Raw genomic sequence first — 10649 nt, forward strand, 5'->3', positions numbered from 1 at the left:
GGGTGCGAATAGCTGTAAGAAAGAAAATTTTAAAAGTTATTGTGCTCCTCACTTTAGGGACGTTTGTAAAGGCCCTTGCACAGCGCAGCAGCACCCATGGATGAGTTTCCTCAGGAACAGGAGAGGAGACTCATCTATTTCCCTCATTCCCACAAGAAAAGCTCTTTTAGACATAATCTAAATGTGTTTAAATCCCAGTTTTGTACTCTGGTAGCAGACTCGGGAGCTCTATCCCCTTTTTCACCTATTTCACCCATTTATCCGATTTATTTTTAAAATACTGTTTATCTGTTTGGGCATCCATTAGCCAAAGGGTTCCAGACCTATTTTTCATTGGGACAATGAAATGTTTTCTCCCCTCTAGTCTCTGAAAACCAGGTAGTATTTTATGGAATCTCAGAATTACTATGGTTGGAAGGGGCCTTAAAAACTTCAATGGATCCAGTCACCTGTCACCTGCTGTTATCCGCTCCTCAGACACACAGGATTGGTGTGTTTGCCTGACGGGTCAGGGCTGGATTCTCCCCTCTGACACCTCATTCCGAGCACAGCTGCTCCCCTGAGAACAGAGGAGTCTCTGCCCTGCTGCTCCCGAGGAGCTCTGTGTGTCCATGGAATGAGCCTATTGACGAGGGCTGCGGTGACAGGATGGGGGAACGGCTTCCACTGCCAGGGCGATACTGGGGAAGGCAGGGAGAGGCCCCGGCACGGGCTGCTCGGGAAGGGAACTGCGAGGGTGGAAAGGCCCCGCACGGGCTGCTCAGGAAGGGAACTGCGAGGGTGGAAAGGCCCCGCACGGGCTGCTCAGGAGAGCTGTGGCTGCGCCATCCCTGGAGGTGTCCCAGGCCAGGAATGGTGGGAGGTTCCCTGCCCACAGCAGGGGCTGAGACTGGATGTGCTCTAAGCCCCCGTGACCGGGAGCGGCGGGTCCCGTCCCGGGCAGGCCCCGGTGAGGCCCCGCAGAGGCTTCAAGGCCCCTCAGCTCGGCCACGAGGGCCCGCCATACACATGACGTCATGCGCTTCTCGAGATGACGTCATGCGCTTCGCGAGATGGCGTCACGCACCGGCACGTGACGTCACCGCCTGCGCGCCGCCGCCGTTCTCGCACCCAATCAGCGCCTTTTCCCGAGGGCTCCTCGGGTCAGGCCCCGCCCCACTCCGCTCCCATTGGGCGGACCTCCAGGAGGGCCGGGATTCTGACGTCTGATTGGCTAACGTCGAGGAGGCGCGGCGCGGTGACGTCAAGGCGCAGGTACCACAGAGAGGCGACGGGTGAGAGCGGCTCGCGCGGGGCACGACGGGACGGGTGGGAGGGGCGGGAGGAGGGCGGCCGGCGGTGAGCGGAACCGGAACCGGGATCGTGATCGTGACCGGGAGCACGATCGGGGGGACCGGGACCGGGAGCGGCACCACCGGGCTTGGCACCAGCACAGGGACCGGAGGAGGGCAGCGCAGCTCGGTCGGCTCAGCCGGGGACCCGTGGGGACCTGCGGTGCGGCCCCCGACGCGCCCGGCAGCGGCTCGGGGATGGCTCCAGCCGGGGCTCGGCGCCCCCCGGCGCCCCCCGGAGCTGCCGCCGCCCCCCGCCGCTGCCGGCGATGAGGTCCCAGCCATGGCTGCGTGCGGCTGTAACGCGCTCCTGGCCGCGGCCAGGGCCAGGTGAGCCCCCGGTGCCCCGGGCTCTGCTCCGCCTGCGGGCTGGCCCTGAACCCCCGGGGGTGTTTGCAGCTTTATCCCAATTCTCGGTAAAACCACTCCCGAGAGACGCTACCGAGCTTCTCCCGCAAGAGATGAGCTGCTAGCACAGGACGGGTTCCCAGTATTTCAGCCGGTGCTGCAGGATCAGGATTTTAGCCGCAAAACCAATTTTACGAGGTTGATTTGGTGCTGAAAAGGTTCGCTGGGGTGTGATGCGCGGCACTTTGGCCTCACTGCTCTGTTCTTACTGAAACAACTCTCCAGTTTCAGGGGCTCCCATCTCCTGGCGCACTCCAGCCCTCTGTGCTCGCCAGCCATTGCTCTTGTCCATCTGGTGGATTCCCAGTTAACCTGCACTTCAAAAAGCCAGCCCTGGCCACGCCGTGCCTGCCTGGGCGCTGCCCTGCCTCGCTCACCTGCCCACGCCTTGCACACCTCCACCAGCTCCTGGCAACAGCTCCCGGGTGAATCCCTGCCCCACCGAAACCCTGGAAACCAGGGAGCTAAACCCGCCAAAATTCTGACAAAGCAGATCACAGAGGCTCCCGCGGGAAAAAAGTCCTTGCGGCAGAAAGCTGTGGATGAGCTGAAGCATTACTACAATGGTTTCCACCTGCTCTGGACTGACACCAAGGTGGCTGCCAGGATGGTGTGGAGGCTCCTGCACGGGCAGGTGCTCACCAGGAGGGAGAGGCGAAGGGTAAGTGCCACAACACCTGGATAAAGTGATGTAGTAAGGGGCTTTACCCCTTCTTTGGGCACGTTTTGTGTGTCTGAGTGATAACCTCTGGGGCAATTTCTGCTGTGCTCTTCTCCCTACAGCTGCTGAGAACTTGTGCGGATCTCTTCCGTCTGGTTCCCTTCCTGGTGTTTGTCATTGTCCCCTTCATGGAGTTTCTGTTACCTGTGTTCCTGAAGCTCTTCCCTGAAATGCTGCCCTCGACATTTGAGACAGAGTCAAAAAAGGTTTGTGTCCTTTCTGAGGCTGTGGAGTGTCCATAGCTCCTCAGAACATTTGTGCAGGGCTGCTGTTCCCTGCCTGCTGCTGCAAGTGAGGATCAGCCTCACCCAGTTTGTTCCTGAGCTGAGTGGGACAGTTGGAAGGCTGTAGACAGGGATCAGAAGGAATGTGCACAGCAATTGCATTTCCTACGTTGCATTTTCTAATTTATAATTTTGTATTTCCCAAATGAAGGAAGAAAAGCAGAAGAAGAAGTTAAATGCAAAGCTGGAGTTAGCCAAGTTTCTGCGGGAGACCATTACAGAGATGGCCAAAAGGAACAAAGCAGACACAGGACAAGGGAAACAATTCTCCTCTTACCTGCATGAGGTGGGACTGGCCGTGCTGGGGATGGCAGCCATGGCACAGACACACCTTTAGTGCTGCTGGTTTGGGCAGAGAACACGGGATTTGTACCAGGATTGTGGAAACATCTGGCAGCGTGGAGCTGTTCCCTGGGTGCCTCCCTGCTGACCCTGCTCACTGCAATTCCCATCCTGGAAGGGTGTATCTTTCACCCTGTGAAACTTCCAGTTTCACTTGGACTTTTAACTGTGTCATCCTGTCTCTGTCAGAGAGGGAGGAGTGGGAGGAAGGGGAAGGGGGGAGGAGATTCCAAGGCGGTGATCCCGCTCAGGTTTGCGTCTGTGCCTTCGTTCAGATCCGTCACAGCGGCCACCAGCCCAGCACGCAGGAGCTCGTGCGCTTCTCCAAGCTCTTCGAGGACGAGCTGACCCTGGAGCACCTGGAGCGGCCGCAGCTGGTGGCTCTGTGCAAGCTGCTGGAGCTGCAGCCCATCGGCACCAACAACCTGCTGCGCTTCCAGCTGCTGCTCCGGCTGCGCAGCATCAAGGCTGATGACGAGGTGGGTCTGCAGGAACACACGGGAACTGCTCAGGTGGGTCTGCAGGAACACACAGGAACTGCTCAGGTGGGTCTGCAGGAACACACGGGAACTGCTCAGGTGGGTCTGCAGGAACACACGGGAACTGCTCAGGTGGGTCTGCAGGAGCACACGGGAACTGCATGGTGGGTCTGCAGGAACACACAGGAACTGCATGGTGGGTCTGCAGGAACACACAGGAACTGCTCAGGTGGGTCTGCAGGAACACACGGGAACTGCTCAGGTGGGTCTGCAGGAACACACAGGAACTGCTCAGGTGGGTCTGCAGGAACACACGGGAACTGCTCAGGTGGGTCTGCAGGAACACACAGGAACTGCTCAGGTGGGTCTGCAGGAACACACAGGAACTGCTCAGGTGGGTCTGCAGGAACACACGGGAACTGCTCAGGTGGGTCTGCAGGAGCACACAGGAACTGCATGGTGGGTCTGCAGGAGCACACGGGAACTGCTCAGGTGGGTCTGCAGGAACACACGGGAACTGCTCAGGTGGGTCTGCAGGAACACACGGGAACTGCTCAGGTGGGTCTGCAGGAGCACACAGGAACTGCTCAGGTGGGTCTGCAGGAGCACACAGGAACTGCGTGGTGCTTACACCAGACTCGTGTCCCTGCCCGCACACCCTCACAGCAGGGGAGTCTGATACTGATGGGAGACACATCCTCCCCGTGAGAGATTCCAGAAGAAAACAGAATGAGGGTTCATCTCCCCGCACCGTTGCACTCTTTGCACTATTTGCACTGCAGATATTGTCAGTAGAACATTTTGTTTTGGAGTCATGCTGACTTACCAAAAAGAGATGTTCCTTGATGTGCAGTGGGGTTATTTGGAAAATGGAAGCAGACTTGCACGTGCAGAGTGGAGGAACAGCAGGTAATTGCCATAAGTTGCAGCAAGGGGAATTTCAACTTGATAAGAAACAAAATGAAAATCAGTGAGTGGGTAAACAGTGGAACAGGTTATCTGGAGGCTGTGAAATCCCCATCCCTAAAGAGGCTTAAAGCACAGGTGGAAAATGCTGAGCAATTTTGCACAGGAGATTGGACTGGAGGCCTCCAGAAGTCTGTTCAGCTGCAACAGGGTCTTGGCTTCTTCTGTGCCTGTGTGGGAACGCTGCTGTTCATTCCAGATGATTGCCAAGGAGGGGGTCAGTGGCCTGAACGTGTCAGAGCTGCAGAGCGCCTGCAGGGCCAGAGGGATGCGGTCACTGGGGCTCACTGAGGAGCAGCTGAAGGAGCAGCTTGGGCAGGTGAGTGTGCCCTGGCCTGGGCTGCTGTGGCTGGGTTCCTCAGGGGACAGATTCGAGGCAGGCACGGCTTCCTGAGAATTCATGCATGAATTTCAAGCTGGATCCTCACTTGCAGAGCTCAGCTCTAAGGCATGAAGGGTCCAGATTATGTCCTAGGCTAAAGAGAAAACCAAATAGAACTGGGGCCAGATAGAAGCAAGATGAAGTGGGGGGTATTCCTAACTCCTCAGACCCATTTCTTCTCATTATGGAAACTTATGACTGTGTTATCCAAACTCAAGATTGCTTTAAGGACAAAGAGTGTTGTATTAATAAATACCCACACAGAGCCAATGTGAAGCAACTTTTCCTTCTGTTTTCTTCCAACAGTGGCTGGATCTGCATTTAAAGGAGAACGTTCCTTCTTCTCTCCTCCTGCTTTCCCGTGCCTTGTACTTAATAGATGTAAAGCCACAATCTGTTCCCATTCCACAGAACAAGGCAAGTTGTTTGAATAAAACTTTTAGGTTAATAGCTCAACCATTACACATTATAAAAATGAAGGACTGTGATGGGAATCTTGATCCTACAAGTGGACTGAAGTTTTGACTCTGTGTTCTGCAGACAGGTGAAGCTGCTGGAGTGGTGACATCCATGCTTGAAGGTCAGGAGACCCTCCTGGATCCTGCCCCTGTTGTACAGGGAAGAAAGGTTAGAAATAACAGTCTGCAAGCAGGAAAACGTGCTGAAATCGTTGGGAATTGAAAGCTGGACAAAACCAGTGTTTGACACCGTGGCACAGAGCACGAGCAGTGCCTGTTCTTGCACTGTGTTTGTTTCCCCCCTCAAGAGCCCCACAGTTGTATGTTCTTATTTAAGAGGCAAGGGAATCCACAGGGATCTGCTGTGGCACAACTGGTCCTGTTGCTGGGAGCAGCTGGTTACTCAGTGCCACGCTACTGGCTCCCAGCCAGGGAGGACTCGATCTGAATTGCTTCAGGCCTCAGCCCAGGTACATTCAGCTCAGAGAAGCCAGTTAAAGAGGACTTGTTTTTAGCCCTCCTACTCAATTTGGGTTCAGCTGTCCAGGACAAAATGAGCCAAAATATCTAGAGTAAGAAAGCCAAGAGCATATGGTTCTCAGCATCACGCTGCAGTGAATTCCTTAGATTAGTCCCAGCTGATAAAAGCAGCAGCAGGAATCAAAGAATATTGTATCAACTTCCAGAAATATTTCCACATAGTTAAATTGTGCTGGGGAAACAATGGAAATGCCAGCACAGCTTTCACAGAGTGAGCAGGGAGCAGCCTGGCTCAGAAGGGAGAAGGAGCTGGGGGGTTTAGCCCTTTCCAAGAGGGTTCTGTGACTTACAGCTGCTTTTTCCTTAAAGAGTGAAGAATTTGTGTCCCAGCCAACAGAGAAATTGCCATTCTCAGAAGCATCAGTGAAGCCTCCCCCACGAGAGGTGAGTTTGTCAGAGTTCTTAGACTTCCCAGAAGAGATTGTTCTTCACACAGCTTGCAGCCAAACCGTGGAAGTTCACAGTACAGGATGCTGTGAACGCTGAGTTCAAGGAGCAGCTGGAGGAACTGGATGAGAACTGGGGGCTATTCAGTACAGAAATACCACCCATGACAGAGAGCAGTCAAACTGGGGGAATTACTGAATCCTTGTACTCTTCCTTAATAATCTGCCTTGGGCCACTGGGACAGACCAGCCTTCCCTTGGAGTCGCCAGGGTGTTAAGAGCCACTTTGTATCTGTAAAAATACTTCTGCAGTGATTGTGTTTGTTTTGCCCATTTTCTTCCCGTGAATATTTGATTTCAGTTTAGGTGCTTATGTGTACACCTGGGATGCTGCTTAAGGCAAGTTTGGGAGTCCAGACTCCTATCTCCTTTAACTTTCAGAACTTTGCTCCTCATCAGCTGTTCTCTCCAGAGCAGCTTCCCATGCTAAATGGGAAGACACCTTCAGAAAATATTCTGAATTTCAAGAAACATTTGTACTGCCTAAAATCTGCCCTTTTCTTTTGCCCCTAGACCAAAATGGAAGCATCCCAGAGCAGCAAGGCCGGTGCCAACGGAGCCTAACCTGGAGCCAGCCCTGGGAGGAAGCAGCTTCCATCTCCACACCTCCTGCAAAGGGAGCAGGGATTTCCCAGGAGCCTGCTCTACACAACAAGGCAGTAGCCCTAAGGGCTCTCTCTCTGTCCCAGGCTTGTTAGCAGCTAGGCCACTGCTGTCTGGATGGCCCCAGACATCTCTTTTGTGCTGGATCCTCACCCTGCTACTTTTAACTTATGGTGTAAATATGTTAATAATGGTGCTGCTGTCTGTGCTGTTCCTGAGCAGGTGTTTGTGCTTAGCAAAGGCAGCTTTTCGTGTCAGAGTGGCCTGTGCACAGAACAAACTGGGCTGGGGGTCCAGCAAAGCTCATTCTGCAGCGTGAAACCCTCTGCAGAACTATCCCCACGCACCCAGGGCCAGCACCTTGTCCTGAGTGTTGCACCTCAGGCTCGTGGTCCTGATTAGGGTGTTTTAACCAGTGACCAGCCCACAAGGAGCACGTGGCCACAGTTTTACTGAGGAGGGTAACCCTGGGAAGGAGGGAGCAGTGATAGAACTGATCAGAAGGACTTCAGACCTTGCTGGGCAGGAGCAGAGCAGTGACAGGAACAGCCTGCACCTGTGGGTGTTGGCTTCCCCAGTGAGAGCTGTGCAGGTGCCACACACTGTGACAAAGTCAGATTTGCACTTTCAGGATCCCTCTGGGTCATGTGAGGGAGCAGCCTGGGACCTGCACAGCTTTCCCAAGTGTGGTTAATCCTTACCAGGCTCAGAATACACTCCAAGCACTCTCCATGCTTTGCAAAGTGACTCCTCACATGCTCCAGTGGTGACTCAGTTTTTGCCAGACTCAGAGGATACTGAGAAGCTGTTTTTAGCATTTGTTAATTTTTTTACTCCGTCCTTTGTAAATGCTGAGAAATTACTCACATTATGGATTTTAAATATGTATATTTATACTTACTGTAAAATTAGATTTGGTGCTAAGTAGGAATGACATGTCTCTTCCAGAGGTCAGACAGCCTTTAGAACAACCCGACTGAAAGCCAGTTCTCCAAGGTGAGAGCAGCACTTTAAACCTGAGGCTTCAGGCTCCTACAGCCTCACAGTCAGCTGTCAGGGGTTCTGTGCCCTTAGCTCTGTACCTGAACCTCTCCTTGTGCATCCAGCCCGTCCACAGTGCCGGATCTGTGTCTAATAAATGGGAGCAAATGTTATTTCAATAAAATAACACCTTTGCTGTGGTGTCACTGCTGCCTCTTAGCGCCGTAATGAGGGAAGGCATCTCCTCCTGCCTGCTGTTCCAGCCTGTGCCTGCTCCTGCTCCCAAACCCGGCTGAATTCCTCCTGGCAGCCTCTGGGACCCCGGCAGGTTTGGGGTGAAATGATCGGGTAATGGATGGCTCCTTCGTTTGCCTCCAGCAGCCCGGAGCGTCCTGCTCCCTCCGAGCAGCGAGCAGTGCCGGCTCCCAGCGCTGCTGCCCCGCAGCCCCTGCTCCAGGCCGAGGGAGAGGAGGAGGCTGGCGGCTGTCCTGGGCGGGAGGAAGGCAGAAGCAGCCAGCGCCGGCTGCCGAGGGAGCAGCACATTCCTCTGCTGAGAGCTTTCACAGATGGGGAGGGAAGAGGGGCGGGCGAGGAGCCCGGACATCAGCTGGGCACTGCCCTTCCGTGGCCGGGCTCTGGGTGGGCTCTGGTTCCTCCCATGTTCCCATCCTCCAGCCCTGCAGCACCACGACCCCGTCACCCTGGGGTGTGTGCAGGGCTCGTGTGTCCAGCTGCCTCCTGTGGTTCCAGTTCAGAAAGATGTGGAAGCTGGGACTCGACTCGCTCTTCCTTGGGTGCCCCGCGGTGACCGCCGGCCCCGCACCCCTGCTCAGCTGAAGCAAAGCCTCCCTCCTGCCAGGGGAGCCGGGCCCTGGAGCGGGCCGAGGGGGATGAGCCCCAGGCACTCCCTGGTCCCTTACGCACCTCTGAACAAACCCATTTCCAGATCAGAAATACCCTTCTTCCCCAGCCTCACGGGTCAGTGCTGGGGCACCGAGTCTCACCCTGCCTGGGACCCCGGGCACCTCCCCAGGACCCTGCAGGCACCCAGAGGAGAGAGGCAGCAATCCTTCATGACCTTCCGAGCGAGGGAAGGAAACGACCCCCGCGGAGCCCCATAAATCACGGGATTCTGTTCTGCAACACTGGGCAATGAAACGCTGCAGAGATCCAGGGCCGTGTGTGCTTTGGCGTGGGGAGAGCTTTTCCAGCCACGCCGGTGCCAAACACCTTCCAGTCTCCCCTCAGCCTGGAGAAGCGGCTCCTCTGCTGTTTATCCTTCCCCAGGGCATCCTCTCGCTGCTCCAGCCTGGAGCCGGGTGTTGGGCCTTGCCCGGGAGCTGGGGATTTCTGCTGGATGCTGCTCCTGTGCCAGCGCCAGCCCTGGCCTTGCGTCAGCCTCTTCCCCAGAAAGCTGCTGGGGAAAGATGCCCCGCTCAGCACTTTTGGCGGAGATCGGTATTCAGAGGGAAAAGCAGTGATTTAGTGCGGCCCAAGCACAACAAAGGCTGGGATTTACAGCTCCCGGATCCCAGCGCCACATTCCTGCAGCCCTTCTGCCTCTGCTATAAACGTGTAACAAAGGAGTTGGAGCTTTATCCCAGCCTAAGTCATGTGGGACAAGGGCTCCTTTGTCAAACCTCGCCTGGAGCGGGACGGGGTGCAGGTGGCAACGTCCCCAAGGTGTCCCCATCCCACTGCCCGTCATGCTGTCCATCCTGCTCCTCCTCGTGGTGTGGGGCAGGGCCCAGGACAGCCAGGGTTTGGGGAGCCTCGTGCCCCAGCTGCAGCTGCACACATCTGGCTCTGGCTCTGCTCAGCTGCGCGGGGCTGGAGCCCGGGGTCCTGCTGACCCCACGGCTGGGGGGGACTCAGGGGACAGAGGGGGCTGTGGGCAGCCACGGCCCCCAGGCTGGGGGGGATTGCTCCCCACACTTCTGCTGAGCCGTGCTCCGGGCCGTGGCATCCCGCACCAAGGTGGAACAGCACAGGAGCAGCGGGCAGAGCCCAGCTCAGCGCTGGCAGAGCAGCCACGTCCTGGGCTGGGGCCAGGAGATTGTCCCGGCCCTGCACAGTCCCAGGGCTTTAAAAGGAGAGAACGAGGAACCCAAGGAGTGGAGAAGACAAAGGATGCTGTGAGAGCCAAACGTGCTGTAGGCCAAGCACTAGTTAGTCGCTGATGCCCAACACACCCCACCCGCTCAGGGGCTCCTGGGGGCAGCACCTTTAGATCTGCTGTGGTTCTGGAGCCATTTCCCACGGGACCCTGTCCCATCTCCCTGCTAAGCAGAGATCTCGGTGCTGGGCAGTGCTGGAGGGGCTGCAGGCACCCCCTGACAGGGTCCCAGCTGGGGGGTGCTTTGGTCCTGGGGGTCCCCACAGCGCTAGGTGGGGTCTGTGGGGGGCTGAGATCAGGTTTGGGGAATGCCCCTCTCCCAGACTGCCCACATGGAGAGGATGGCTCACCAGGAAGAGCAGAGAGGAGCTGAATCTTCCTGCTGGGGTCCAGCACTCAGGCAGCCCTGTGCCATCACCTCCGTGGTTTCTGCTGAGCTGCAGCCAGGGCAGCACCCCAGGGACCCTCCACGCCTGTGTCCCCACGGGACGCAGTGGGCACCCAGCTGCACGTGCCCCTTCCCCAGCCCAGCCATGAGCACCAGCAGCTCTGCTGCAGCTGCTCTGCTTATTATCATATTTAATTGCCCTCC

At 56.2% G+C, this 10649-nt stretch overlaps 1 protein-coding gene across 2 annotated transcripts; it reads left to right on the top strand.

The window, feature by feature from the left end:
- Positions 1–1260: 1260 nt before the first annotated feature.
- Positions 1261–8213, top strand: LETM2 (leucine zipper and EF-hand containing transmembrane protein 2). Of its 2 annotated transcripts, none has more exons than XM_088068217.1 (10): positions 1261–1274; positions 1965–2400; positions 2523–2666; positions 2896–3030; positions 3362–3565; positions 4731–4850; positions 5220–5334; positions 5458–5540; positions 6221–6295; positions 6871–8213. In XM_088068217.1, the coding sequence occupies exons 2-10, from the start codon at positions 2347–2349 to the stop codon at positions 6919–6921; spliced, it is 981 nt and encodes a 326-aa protein (XP_087924343.1). In that variant the 5' UTR covers positions 1261–1274; positions 1965–2346; the 3' UTR covers positions 6922–8213. The 2 variants fall into 2 exon arrangements, with proteins under 2 accessions (XP_087924343.1, XP_087924342.1); XM_088068216.1 differs by lacking the exon at positions 1261–1274 and adding an exon at positions 1534–1661.
- Positions 8214–10649: the final 2436 nt, after the last annotated feature.

Source organism: Pseudopodoces humilis, chromosome 30 (assembly GCF_049639895.1).
Source record: "Pseudopodoces humilis isolate 2021_Gansu_Grassland_sample_001 chromosome 30, ASM4963989v1, whole genome shotgun sequence".
NCBI lineage: Eukaryota > Metazoa > Chordata > Aves > Passeriformes > Paridae > Pseudopodoces > Pseudopodoces humilis.

What these genes read in the sequence shown, in the direction of transcription:
- LETM2 (XM_088068216.1), top strand. Translation starts at nt 1,615, where the DNA reads ATGGCTGCGTGCGGCTGTAACGCGCTCCTGGCCGCGGCCAGGGCCAG. An exon ending in TTGAGACAGAGTCAAAAAAG is followed by an intron (nt 2,667 to 2,895) that starts GTTTGTGTCCTT and finishes TCCCAAATGAAG; the next exon opens with GAAGAAAAGCAGAAGAAGAA. An exon ending in GCATCAAGGCTGATGACGAG is followed by an intron (nt 3,566 to 4,730) that starts GTGGGTCTGCAG and finishes TGTTCATTCCAG; the next exon opens with ATGATTGCCAAGGAGGGGGT.